Source organism: Pelmatolapia mariae, unplaced genomic scaffold, assembly GCF_036321145.2.
Source record: "Pelmatolapia mariae isolate MD_Pm_ZW unplaced genomic scaffold, Pm_UMD_F_2 NODE_ptg000191l+_length_151398_cov_1, whole genome shotgun sequence".
In the NCBI taxonomy this organism is placed as follows: Eukaryota; Metazoa; Chordata; class Actinopteri; order Cichliformes; family Cichlidae; genus Pelmatolapia; species Pelmatolapia mariae.
The window spans coordinates 128,609-143,185 of record NW_027051887.1 but is presented as its reverse complement, the minus strand read 5'-3'; the positions used below and the strand labels follow the sequence as shown (position 1 = coordinate 143,185).

General features: G+C 41.6%; 1 protein-coding gene across 1 annotated transcript in view; it reads left to right on the top strand.

Annotated features, from left to right (window-relative positions):
• Positions 1 to 298: 298 nt before the first annotated feature.
• LOC134622751 (AF4/FMR2 family member 2-like) overlaps positions 299 to 14,577 on the top strand; it is a gene marked incomplete at its 5' end in the record, with an annotated part of 43,196 nt that continues 28,917 nt past the window's right edge. The window contains 7 exons of the mRNA XM_063468108.1: positions 299 to 416; positions 3,346 to 3,451; positions 3,579 to 3,729; positions 3,879 to 4,094; positions 5,637 to 5,841; positions 13,079 to 14,155; positions 14,255 to 14,370. Coding sequence (XP_063324178.1) covers positions 299 to 416; positions 3,346 to 3,451; positions 3,579 to 3,729; positions 3,879 to 4,094; positions 5,637 to 5,841; positions 13,079 to 14,155; positions 14,255 to 14,370 — 1,989 coding nt within the window. The remainder of the gene's footprint in view (positions 417 to 3,345; positions 3,452 to 3,578; positions 3,730 to 3,878; positions 4,095 to 5,636; positions 5,842 to 13,078; positions 14,156 to 14,254; positions 14,371 to 14,577) is intronic.

Below are 14,577 nucleotides of genomic sequence, written 5' to 3'. Positions count from 1 at the left end.
TTGAAGATTAAGTAGAATATCATCTGGATAAAGACCATCTAATGTTCTGAATGTGTAAACCTTTGTTTCTGACAGGCAGTGCTGACAGCGAGTGGACATCCGTGTCATCCCGCAAAGTGTGAAACTTTGTGCTGAAACTTTTTGGTGTAACCTCATTAGCGGTGACAGTGTCCGTCGCTGTGCTTTCTCAGCATCCAGTGAAACTGATTTTGTTTTGTTCCATTGTGACATGTTGATCCCCCCCCCACACACACACACACCCCATCTCCCCCCCATTCTGTCTGTCTTTCTTTTTTAGTGGTGCATCAGGGAGCAGCAGTGAATCAGAAAGCAGCTCAGAGTCTGACACCGACGAGTCTGAGAGCAGCTCCAGTGACAGCGAGTATAATCAGGCCTCCCGCACAAACACTCCAGAGGTAGGATGACAACTCGGTGTGTGTGTGTGTGTGTGTGTGTGTGTGTGTGTGTGTGTGCTTGTGTGTATTTATGCAGATTTCCTGGTAACTGTGTGCACACAGTGGGTACCAACTGGGTAAACACACTAATTTTTTATTGGGAGAAAATGCTAACCATTGTTAAAATCTTGAAAATAATACAAATAAGTAAATATTATATTCCCTTATGTTTAATGTATTGTAAAATAAATGAAGAGTCATCAAAGGTGATCCTTTTTCTCAGCTGTTAGATTTCATTTAGCCAGTTTTTTTCTGTATCACAAGCAGTAATGTGATAAAGTCTTGAGCCACCCTTCGATTCTTTAGATTTTTCTAGGAATGGTCCTGGGATTTGTTGAAACATGCAAAAATAAATGGAAATACAGTACCTAAGGCAAAAGCAGAGTTTGTACAGTTCTAATAGGCTTAAAAAGTCTGAAAGTCAGTTGATATGAGCGCCATCCGACCTCACAAATCACATGATAGGGTGGGGTTAGGTTTCACAATGAGTTCACCCGAAACCTTGGTTGATTGTGACCTACACCCGTCTTCACAACTTGGCTTGTGTGGTTAGGTAGAGGATCAATAGAGGGTCCATTGTCCCTCTTGGGGGGACACTCCCACAGGGCTTAAATCTGCGACTCTCCGGATGAGAGGTGAAACGTCCTCAAGCAACTTAAAGAAGTCCAGACGCTTTTCTTTCCAAGCTCCTACAATGACCTGGATGACTGAGCACCTTCACAGACACCGACCACCTTTATTCATCAACAGCCTAAACTCTCTAAACTTTCTTTGAGCTTGCTTGTAATTTCTCCAGGAATAGTTCTTCAGGCATTTCAAAGCTCTTCTTCAGATGTTTCTGCCTTTTATTCTGTTCTCTGTTAAGATGATCCCACACTTCTTTAATGATGTTAAAGTCCAGGCTGTGGGGAGGCTGATCAATGACTGTGGGTGGGATCGTTGTCGTATTGAAAAAGGACTCCTCCAATCAGACGCTGTAACAGAGGTTGTACATGGCTGTAGATGCACTGATGTACAAACAGTGTTGGGAAGGTTACTTTTAAAATGTATTCCATTACAGAATACTGAATACATGCCCCAAAATGTATTCTGTAACGTATTCCGTTACGTTACTCAATGAGAGTAACGTATTCTGAATACTTTGGATTACTTAATATATTATCATGCTGTTTACAACTACGTGAATGTACTATTGCTGTGATTTATTACTGTTACTGAAGGTCCGCGGCTCCGAACCGTAGTAAAGGGACCTCTGGCTAATACGTCGGGTTCATGTCGGGCTCGTAGCTGAAAACTAGCTTTACTTTGTTGTCTGGGTCAACTTTGCTTGCCAGAGACAGAGAGAGGCGCTGAAAGGCTGCTCCAACGGAACTTATTTTTTCCGGAGGAAAACACGAACACAGTGTACAGTCGAGTCTTAATAGCTTACTTACAGCTGGGCTCGTCAGGCACTCTTCTTGGCTGCCGTGGTTATTATTATATTTACATGCTTCCAGCTCCCGTTTCTGCTCCGTGACAGCTCGGACTTTTCCTTTCTCTCCCTCCCTCGCTCACAGACACATAACGTGTATGGTAGTCCATTCTCCCTGCAGCACGGACTACACTGCCCATCAGGCTACATTCTTTAGGGCTATGCCTGTAGCATTCTGCCTTTTAGCTTAGCACAACAACAACAACAACAAAAAAGCGCTCTCTCACCCAGGAAACACACACAGTCGCAGAGAGAGAGAGCGTCACCCTGTAACCATGGCAACCGTAACGCTGCCGCCTGGAACAACAGAGCGTAGCTGTCAAACAAACCCAAACAGTCCTGACCCGCCACAATATGAAACAGGAAAGTACCGCCGTGTAATCCATTTATTTCAACAAAGTAACTGTATTCTGAATACCACCTTTTTAAACGGTAACTGTAACGGAATACAGTTACTCATATTTTGTATTCTAAATACGTAACGGCGGTACATGTATTCCGTTACTCCCCAACACTGTGTACAAAACATTTCACCAGTTTTCACTTCCTGTGTAATTTGGCTTTTTCTCGCCATTACTTTTCCTTAAAAATGGTTTATTGGCAGCCATGTTTTTTTCTGGGAATCACCTCGTTGGTTCTATTTTATATCTGCCAAACTTCTCTTTGGCATTTGTGTAGGTTCACTTAAAGAAACCGGAACAAATCACGTGTTGCTGCTAGAAACAACGTGGCTAAAAATACTATTTAAAGTTGGTTCTTTTCCAATTTGTCTACAAATCCATCCTTTCAGTTAGGCACCTATTTTATGTTCGAATGACTCACAGGTCAGTGTAAAGTGGCTTAACAAACAAAATAACATTCCTCTGAAAAAGGTCGGGTATAAGGACGGAACTGAGTGAAAAAGCAGTTTTCAGAAAACTTGGAGAATTATTCCTTAAGACTAATTTAAAAAATGGTAAGAAAGCCTGGCTCCTTATATATAAAGATAAAGAAATGAGGGGTCACTCGAGATTTTTACACAGTACTGTCAACAGCGCACTAATAACAAACACTGAGGCTGTGAATATCTTCAGCTCTGACAAATCTCTCCAATTTTATTTACATTTTATGAGAGACAGATCTCCTTTCACTGCTATTCTCCTGATTCACAGCTTCTCACTTTACTGTAAATCTTACTGTCTGTAAATTAAATGAACTCTTCCCACTCTGTCTTGTCAGTGCTCTGAAAGTCATAAAACTCCATCTGCAGAAAAAACAAATTACGACAATATTTATCACATTATTTTAATGCCTCTACGCTGCTTGGGTTTATAGGCGTGTGCCGTCAAACACACTGGAAGAAACTGATGGAAAGAGACAAAGCAGTAAAAAAAATCACAGCACAAACAAAATAAAAAGTTGTCTTTTTCCTCCTATTAGCCCGAGCCTCCGTCAACCAACAAGTGGCAGCTGGACAGCTGGTTGAATAAGGTCCAAGCTCAGACCAAACCCCTGGTTCCCCCACAACAAGAACATCATGGCACAGGTTGGTAGACATGGAAGGTTAAAGCCATTCTCTCCACGAAGAACTGCAGGATGTGCTAAATAGCCTAGATAAACATATCTTGGTTTGGTTACAATTACCTATTCTAGTCAAATGGTCCACTGCTTAGGCTCCATCAACCAGGGTCCAGAGACATTCTCCCCAGGCAATGAAGCACCGGGAGTGGGTACGGCTGCCAAGACCAAGCCCTGTGGATCTAGCAGTACGCCTGTTCCAGCTGCACCTACAGTGGAGCACAAGGACACGAGGGCAGCTTTCTGGTAGGTTTGTTTAGAATATTGCTAAAGTAGCTCTTCAAAATAGCATCTGCTGAATGAAAGACTGAATGAAACACTAATTGTAGGTTGCAGCTGGCAAAAATGTGTCTTAACCATATATATATGACAAAAATGTGTTTTGTTTTCTTCAGCCCGGGCAGAGAGAAGGCAAAGGCCAAGCTGAGCCAGAAGGCCTCGGGGGAGGGCCAGAGGTCTAAGATGAGGCTGTCGCTGGGCCTGTTGTCGGGGCCTGAGGTCACGACCCCAAGGAGGAACACCACAGGGAAGAAACAGCCCAGACGGACAGAGAGGTCAAACAGCGTGGAGGATAATCAGAACCAGACATGGAACAGAGCGAACCAGCACAGGTAAGAAATAAAGAAAATTATGAGGAGCTGCTTGTGCTTTACTTCTAATATAGTTAACGCTTTGTTGGAGTAGTAATTGTTTGTTGTTATTAACAACGTTTTTTATTGTAGACACAGAAACACTAATATGTGTATTTTTATAAGATAAATATAGTGCTGTAAAATCCTCACCATAGCATATATTCCCTCTAATGGCTGAATATAATATATATAATAATGTAATATAATATATAACCACTGAGTTCAGCTGGCATGCTCACATCTGTCACATCTGTTTGAATCAATGACTCAAAGTGAAGCTGAGTCTGATAAACAAACTTTTCAGGTATTTGGTCACAAGGCCAAGTGATATATAGTTCAAAGTTCACCAGACACATAGCATAAAAGCAGAGCATTAGCAACACTTTGCCTTTCGATGTTATTATTTTAAATTTAATATTTCCATGGTCATGTCCATTGCCACCAATATCATATGTTGTCAGAATTCATATGTTGTGATATACTGTAGTGGACGTGGATATAATTTTTTTGAAGTCATAGTGAAGTGAGGTTCTAAATATGTATATACATACATATTTATATATATATATATATATATAAATATGTATGTATATACATATTTATATATATATATATATATATATAAAATTTTAAGCTAGAGCTACAAAAGTCTTATTTTCATCTCCCAGGTGAATGTCTCGAGCTCCTCTGAGAGCCAGTTACTTAAAAAGCAACAACTGTCTTAAGCCGTATTGACCTACTCAAGCTGAGCACATTCTACACTACACTTTGTTACTATGTGGGCTGTGCCATAATGTACAAGGGCAGGGTTTGTGTGCATCTGACTATAGTGATATCTCTTTTAATCAATAAAATTGAGCCAGATATTTCCATCTTTGCTGTCTCTGTAAAGCAGCACATGAAGAACACACTGGGGCACTTTCATCATTTCAACATAAGCCTGACAGTTTGAGATAAAAATCCACAGCAGCCTATATTCTGATGTGTAACTGGCTCTATAACTGATACAGTGCTTGCTATTGACTAAACTATTACAATTACTGTTAGGAACTTTACTACCTGCTTCACACTGCAGCTTAGAGCTAACAGAGGTTCCTGTGGATCACTGGGCTGTCTGGCACATGGCCACTGAAGACTGTCACTCCCTCTGAGCTGAAAAGTGCTGAGACTGAGTAGAAGCCATGTCAGACTCTGTGCGCAGCTTGACGTTGGCCTAATTAGAAAAAAAAAATAACATTGATTCTTTTTCCTGTTTTTCATTTTCCTCTCCCTCAATCACCTCTTCATTTTTAAGCTTCCTACATCCAAGTTTGACTGAATGCATGCTGTTTTCAATTATTTCATGCTGTCATGTTTTTTTTATTTCATTCACCCCCCCCCCCCCCCCCCCCCCCCCCAAAAGACCTAGCAATGTCAAGCATTACCCTCTATTGTTTATCATGTAGCTTGGGCTTCACTGCCTTGCTCAAGGGTGAATCTAATTCCAATAGTGAGGTTTCCTCTTATTGTTTCTCCCGTTAGCCCTGCAGCGAGGGAGAAGGACCTGTTGCCTCCCCCCTCCCTGGAGCATCAGAACCCCCCGAGGCCGCGTAGTAAACCTCCCAGTGGGAAAACAGCCCCAAGGAAAGAACCTCGCAGTGCTACCAACTCAAACACTAACACAGCCACTCCACCAGCAGCGCTACAGCAAACCCCACTGCCAGTACCTGCTGTCAGTGTAAACCAGGTTAGTTTTAGGTGTGTGTGTGTGTGTGTGTGTGTGTGTGTGTGTGTGTGTGTGTGTGTGTGTGTGTGTGTGTGTGTGTGTGTGTGTGTGTGTGTACTGCAGGAAGGTTGCAGACATTTGGAATAGGGCTGAACACCAAGTACAGATGTATCAGACTGTACCCTATACTTATCGCTTTATGCAACTCTACAGCAAATGTACTGACTCGTGGTTCCTTCCCTGAATGGAAGGAAGATTCCTGTTTGTAATCCAGTCTCAGCTGTGTGTGAATATATATGAATATATACAGCTATTGTATGCTCATTAATGAAAAAGGGAAATCAGTTTTTGTTAAATACATACACGTAATGCTACATATTTATATTAAAACACCAAAAGATGAACACTTTGTTAGGTACATCTGTTAAACTGCTCACTGGGCAGCAACTCAGTGAAATTAGGCATATATACATGATCAAGACAGCCCACTGAGGTTCAAAGTGAGCATCAGATTGGAGAAGAAAGGTGATTAAAGTGACTTTGAAATGCATGGTTGTTGGTGCCAGATGGGCTGCTCGGCTGAGTGTTTCTGCTGATCTTCTGGGATTTTCAGACAATGGTCTCAAAAAGGATTTAGAAAATATCGAGAACGCAGCAATTCTCTGGGTGAAAAATGCTTTGTTGATGCCAAAGGTCAGAGAAGAATGACCAGACTGCTTCGAGTTGATCGGCAGGCAACAGTAACTCAAATAACTGCTCGTTACAACATATGAATGCAGAAGAGCATCCCTGACACCGCAGCACACCACAGCAAACCTCGAAGCAGCAGAAGACCACGCATGATGCCATTTCTTTCAGCTGAAAACAGCAAACTAAGGATATCATTTGCACAGACTCACTCAGATAGATGATAGATGGTCAGGATTTGATGTCTCATCAACAGTTCAGGATGCTGGTGATGCAGTGGTGTGGAGGATATTTTCTTGGCACACATTGGGTACCAACTTTCCATCTCTCGTCCCTCACCCAACCTTTATCTTAGCAGGGCTGCAGCAACCCTAATATCACTGAAAAGCACAGAGACGCTGCTTTCAGGAAGCGTGGGAATTCTTTCAGTTTAGCAAAGGGTTTATGAGTTTAGGAAGTTACAGATGTTTAGAAAAACACCTGTGTGACGCCAGCGACAGGTTAGCCTACCTGAGCATCTCTTTATGACCACAGTGCACCCATCTGCTGATGACTGCATGCAGCAGGATAATGTTCAATATCACAAAAGCTCAAACCGCTTTCTTCATGACAGTGAGCTCACTGTACTCTAATTGCATTTTCTGATGTGGTGGAAAGGTCCACAGTTGCTGTAGATCTACAGCAACTGTGTGATGCCTTAAAGAATTAGGGCAAAATGGGCGTCCAACCCGGTACTAGCAGGGGGTACCTAATGACGTTGGTGGTAGTGTTACATTGTAACGGAGTGTTTTTAACTCAAGTGGAAGAACAGGAGGATTTAAATGGTTAAACAGCAACAAACGTTCAAAATGCTAAAAGGAAATCATGAAAATGTTGACTTAATGTAACTTTAACATTGCAGTGAGGCTGAACAGTGAGTGAATAAGAAGCAAATAACGTAAACAAATAACACTGATGATTTTCTTTTCAGATGTTTTCATGTTGGCTGATCTCTGTGATGCTGGTGTCTCACGTCATTGCTTGTTTTGCTTTGAGAACAAATTTCCGTTGTTTTGCTGTCAGGTTGTGGAAATTGTTCTCGTAAAACTCATCTGCTGACAAATTAGCAACTAACACGTTAGCAGCTGTCAGCGATGTTACAACAAGATTACACTGAGGGAAACTGCAGTAACCAGCAGACAGCAGCTCAGCTGTTACAGCCCACAGAGAAGACTAGAAGTGACCCGGCAGCATGACGTGCCCGACTCTGACAACTGCCACCTCTGCGTCAGCAGCCGGAGCTACAGGCGCCCCGACAGCCCCTCAGAGCTCCAAACTTTAATTCGCTCACACAGTACTTAGAATTAATTTAACAACTAATTACTTAATGCCTAATTATCATCATGTTCTCTTTTGTTTTCATTGACTTCAGGGAAACAACATAAAAGTTCGAATACTTTTCCACGTATCCCACTGCAAGGATTTACCCACAGTACTGAGCATGAACTGAAAGGGGACCTAATATTCTTATTTCAGAATAACCATCGTTTATTTTATGCCAGACGTTAGTGAATCCTCTCAATTTACCAGCTGTCTGAAGCAAGCCCTTTACAGCCTTGCTGTTTTCTGATTGGTTGCCCCACATATACACAACTTTTCATGGTAACACTTAATAATGGCGTCCACGACTAACGGCTCCCCTGTAATTAAATGGAGTTTCAATGTATTTTACCTGAAATTAGATCATTATATTTACCTATAAACACTTAAAGGTAGATGTACTAGAATAAGATAAATTTACTTACAATATAATTCTAAGTTTTCTGAAGGTAATTTTAAGTAATGCGTAAGTAATTTTAAGAATTGCATAACGTCATATATTTTATAGAAATAAAGCAACACAAAAATATATATAATGTAAGTTTAAGCAGTGTGCAGTGGTCATTTTTGGAAAAACAAACAATATTTCCCCATCTTACATCGTAAATTATTGTTTGGGTCAGGGGTCGTACTGTGGAAGCTTACATTTTTAGGTCTTTATTTTTTTGCATCTTTATATCTTTATTTGATTTATTGCTAATTAATCAATATTGTTTTTGATTATAAATAAAAGTCGATAAATTAAGTTAGACTTGGTTCCTCCATTACAAGGTCAGTAATGGAGGAACCAGTTTTGATTTTCTCTACTTGCAGTATAATTTGTGCCGTCTTTGCTGTGAAACACATGAAGTGATGCTCTAAAATCAGTCCTCCACTACTTCAAATTCCTTATGCAATTCCTTAAAATGACCTAAACACTACATACATTTACTTACAGTATAATTCTTTCTTTGTTTCCAGAGAAAGCTGACTCTTACCGACTTGTCCCAGTGTAGCTACATGTAAATATTTTACCTTGTAAGTTCAACGTTTTCAATGTCATTTATTTACAGGTGAATTAATACGACGAAACATTAGGGGCGCATTATGAAAAATATATATTACTGTTCATTTTGAGAATAAGGTCAAAATTTCAAGATTAAACTTGAAATATTATTTAAAGAATGAAGTCAACTTTATTCTCAAAATGAGCAATAATATTTCTTTTTTAACGGGGCCCTGATACTGGTTACTGTTACACTTCCACAGCAGTTGTGTGATGCTGCTGTGCTCACAGCCACAGCTGTGTGCCTGAAATGATTATATTTGGGTTATACTGTCTCATTCACATCTAACGGATCCAAAAGCTTAATAAAAATCTACACGTGAGCATTTCAGTCTGAAGTCTGAGATTTTGGCTCTCTTGTATGTACACTGATCAAAGCTAACGATGCTATATAATTAAATCCAACGGGCTGTCGTTATATTTCATGGTATACATACAGATGTGCCTCTCCTGTCAAGTGTACGCAGGTGAAAATGTCCTTGTTTTACTAAAGAGATATAACCTTTCTTAAATTACCTGAGAATGGAGATGAACGCTAACATCTGCAATCGGTGCCGTAAGTGCTGTCGCAACATTTGATCTTCTGCCTGTTTTAGTTGCACAGAGCAGCTGGCAAGACGGTTAATGTCAACAGTGAGGAGAGGTGAACTATGGAGAAAACAGGCCAGAGGAGTTTTGTTCAAGAAAGGAAAAGCTTTTGCCGGCAGTGCAAATAAGCTCTGTGCAAGGGACAGTTTCCCCCTTTTTTCTATTTCAGCAAAACACTACATGGCATTTACTGAGAATGGATTTTGCAGATGGCAACACGCATTGGAAAGATTCCAGAGGGCTGCGTCTGCCAAGCGAGTGGGTTTATACTGACGACTGGGAACATTAGTGGTGTTTTCTTCTCTGCATCTGCCTCTGTAGTTGCTTTCTCGTGTTGCTGTTGCACACACATCGCTGCTCCTCGCTCGCCTTTGTTTCAGTTGAGGATAATTGATCAGTACATGGCTAAAATTAAGCATTCAACATCACAGGGTCAATTTTGATTGGGAACAAGACAAGGGCAGGGATGCAGGTGTAGCTACACAGCACTAAAAATGAAAATAAACTGAGTGGATTGTGGCTGCGTCTGCCAGCTGGCACACATTATTTACAGAAGAAGAAAGAAGGCTTGTCAGAAAGTTAAACTGATGATACACAAACAGCTAGAAGCCAGTTTTCACTCGTATATATTTATATATACATTTATTTTCCTATTGTTAAAAAATAATCAAAAGAACAAAAACACTAATCAAACCTACAATAAGGCCAAAGCCCATATCCTTCACCTTTGTTATCCAAAAACATGGAATAGTTCGGCATGTCTGCTGCTGTAAATACTAACTACAACAGAAGACAGCCCACAACAAATTAACCATTTTAACCTGTTTAAGTAAAATTTGGTTAAAATGACTGTGCCCTGCGGTGCAGCTTCAGGCATAAACTGTGTAGATGTGACCTGTTTGCAAAGAGTTTGGTCTGTAGATGTAAACTAAGCTTGAGGCTGAGATCCACAGACAGAGTAAAGGAGCCAGGTTAACCAATCACTGGTTTTCTTTATCCATCTGTAAAAACAGAATATTACACACTCATATTTAGGTAAGAAAACATTTAAACTATTAAAATTTAATTGGAAGTTATTCTGTCCTTTCACATTATTTCCATTTCAAATGTAGACTGCTTACAGAGTGTAAGCTAATGACTTTATGATTTCTGGATTTCCCCAGTTTAAATCAAAATTTCACATTATTGTGTCATCGTGTACTGTACGATTCCAAGGATTAAAGAAAAGACAAAATACTAAGTCTAATATCTACTAATACTAATGTTTATTCAGGTAACATCAGCATCATGTAACTAAAATCCATTTAACCAAACTGAAATTACAATGATGCACCTGCTAGTAGATAAACAGAGTCTACAGGCAACAGTAAGGAAGCATCCACGTCCATGCTAGTGTCAGGTCATACTAAATACAGCATGATGTTTGTTTTGTAAATTATCACCATTAAATTAATAATAGCAGACTATGTAGCTGATGTACTAATGCAGCTTCACTACATGAAAGAAAATGAGCTAGGCCCCCTCCCCACACAAACACATCCTCCAACCACACACACACATATTTTGTTTTCAAACTCCATTGCAGTTTATTTCGCACCTCAAACATTTAGTAAACAATTAAACAAATAAAAGTAAACTGCAATAAATTACAGGTTGCAATAAAATAAACCGCTACCTCTTTTAAATAACAGAAAAACAAACCATCTTTATGGTGTAGTTATTTTATGTGTAGTTGTCTTTTGTTTTTTTTACTATGTAGGAATATTCAACATTGCTATCAATACACTTTTCAAAAAATGCGTCTCTGTGCAAAATGGATTTAAAAACATAAACAACTGTGGGATACTGTGTGTCCGTGATTTGGACAGCGCGTGCTCCCGAAGCAGGAGAAACTACTTCTGCTGGTGAGACCTACCTTGGCACCACCGTTGTGCAGGTGAAGCCAAAGGCAAGATATCCTTCATCATATGTTCAAGTCTTTGGCTTGGAATGAGGTTGGTTTGGAAGCACATGTGGCGATGCTTCATCTTCTGCTTTGCGTTTGTGTGGCATCCCCGTTGAAAACCTGTCCATTATGCTAGCAGTGTTCAAGCGTTCTATTTTTTATTCATACCGTGCCCCCCCCCTGCAATGGCTCTGCGCCCCCCTGCAATGGCCCCAACTTTGGGAGCCACTGTGCTAGGCTATAAGCTAGCACTTACACCTGCACTGGTTAAACCTGCATGTTCGGTTTCTCAATCAAATCCACCCGCGCTTGTGTGGTGAGGTTTCAAAACGCTAACATGACAACAGCACAAACACTCAGTTTAAGTTTCACATCTGGATTTTGCTATTATGGAGGCTGTGTCCGTCTTTTATATACAGTCTGTGAGAAAAACAGTAAGACAGTAAAGCTTTTCCAAAGGATTTCTTCCTATTCTTCATGGATTTTAGATGCACTTGAATATGAAGCTACATATTTTAAAAACTTAAAAGAATTAATGATAATGTTATCAAGACTGAATATCACTGTTAGCATCAAAGAGGATATTTCTTTAGTGGACACTCAATGATCTGCTATGTGAGTCACGACTCTAGAAACCTAAAGCTTCATGATGTTCATCTTCCAGACCACTTTATATGCATCGCTCCCCGGAAGAGCAGTTCTGTCCCTTGCTGGTAATGCCTCCACAATGAGTGTTGGATCTCCTTCACTATGTCAAAATGGTGATGCTTCAATCTGATTTTTCATTTTGGGGGAAGTGAAAAAAGTCGCAGGGTGCCAAATCTTGCAAGTAGTGTGGTAGGAAGTGAATATTGTGTTTGCACGGCTAAAAAAAAAGAAAAAAAAAGTTCTGCGCCTCACCCTGGAAGACAAATTAACTGTGCACAAAGATGAAGAGAACGACGACGTGCTCCTATCATATCTCTTTGGCTGAGAACTGTGCTCATCAAACACGTTCTTCCGTGTGAAATTTGGGACATTGAGAAGTTTTCTCTCTGGTCAAGTCTGAGGACCGCTAAGTGAAGGTGGTCAGGACACGGCTCCCAGGAAGCTCAGGAAAAATTCCTGCTTTACCAGAAGCAATCCAGAAGTGCATCAAAACAGGATCTTTAAAGAGAAAACTGGAAAAGTTTCTATAATAAAGATGCACTTGTTTATGAAACTGTGCCCTCGCATCTTAGAAAGAACTCAACTAAGAAATGTGAGACGCATCTTTTAATTTGCATGTGACAAACAGACCGCCTGCGCTCAACTGTGTGACTTGTGTGCAGCGAATATCAGTGACATTCAAAACGAGACAGTCAAACATGTTTCTTTTTGCTTCACAGATTAGTGGAACAAGCTGGCAACTCGTGCTGCCTAATTTGCATGATATTATCACATTCAGTAATGTGCTGTATGTGCTTTGCTTTTGATTATAACGTTTGTCTACACCAGGTTTTTTTTCTTCGTCGGGGTTTAAAAGTGCATTAGTGGACGGGATATAAGAGATGGCTAAAGATGAGAAGCTTCCTTTGTTATATGTGCCGTTTTTTCTAGACTTGTATCTTGTATTTTGTTGCCCCTTTTCATACATTTACATATATTTTCATCAGGACAAGCGGAAGCACAGAGGTCCCAGCACCAGGATCACACCCAAGTCCAGAGAATTCATCGAAACAGATTCCTCCTCCTCTTCGTCAGAATGCCAGTCGGATACGGAGGAAGCCATCAAAATCCCAGCTTTGCCGCCACAGACGACACGCTCTGCGATTAACACGCAGACTCTGTCCAACGCACACATGCACGCGCCTCTTCTCCCATGCCTTGGCTCTGCTGGCGGTGTGGGGAGTCTGGGAACATTTGGAGGGAAGGGACTTCGAGTCAAAGATGGTAGCAACGTGCCCACTAACGGTAGCAGCAGCAGTAGTAACGGTAGCATCGGCAGCAGTAGTAACAGCAGCAGTAGTAGCTGTAACTCCCTGAGCATTAGCAACATAAGTGGTTCATTTGGCACCTCTGTTCCCGATCCTGGAGGGTTAGGAGGGCAAAGCAAAGACCTGGAGCCCATGTCACTGCCTTCCAATCTGGGACACGAGGTGCCTCTCTCACCCTTGAGGGAATACCATGAGATCCAGAGTTTATGGGTGAAAATTGACCTGAGCCTGCTCAGCAGGGTGCCCGGCCAGGCCGCAGGGGAAAGATCAAGGGTGGGAATTTCAGAAAGGGATGGGAGTGAGGGGAGAGACAGAGAGAGACAAGGGGAGAGGGAGAGGATAGGTGTGGCAGAGAGGGAGAGACAGAAGCAGGAAGACAGAGAGTGGCCGGGGCTCAGGGAGAGACAGAAGCTGACGAAAGGGGAGAGACAGGAGGAAGAAAATGAGCGTTTAGTGCAGGACAGAGAGAAGCAAGGTGACAGAGAGCGATTAACAGAGAGAGAGAGGCCGATGGACAGAGAGGACAGGGAAAGATTCGGACTTGGGGAGAGAGAGAGGACGGCGGTGAGGGACAGAGAGAAGATGTGCCAGGGTCTGGGGGTCCCGGACAACAACCCCGTGCAAGAGCAGACTAATCCCAGGCTGGCTGGGAGGACGGAGAGAGCAGAGAACGGAGGTAAACACAGAAGGCAGGCGGCTGCAAACATGGTGGTTCCACCCGAGAAACACACAAGCAAGAGCAAGAGGAAACACAAGGTGTGAAGCAGCGTTTGTTCACATATACCGCCTTAACTGTTCTGCTGGCTGTTTATTTCACTCCTTCACATCTGTGAATTCTGATTTCTCTGTTTCTAGTCGGACCACGGAGACTCATCAGTGAACTGCAATAAGAAGCTGCGATTGGACAAAGACTGTCTGCTCCTCCCACCCTGCATCTCTCCAATACACAACCATAAGAGCAGCACGGCAGAGTAAGCATTAACAGTGCACACGAGCCACCCGGCAGATTAGCTCTGGGAAAGGACTCAGCGGGATGAGGAAGAGATTGTACTGTAATGAAAGCCCGAAACACTACATAGATCAAGTTTTGGCATCACTCCCTCATTATCAACGAGCCAGATGTCCAAGGGGTTTTTCACTAATTGTGCTGATACCAATCCACAAACAGTAGCATCGAT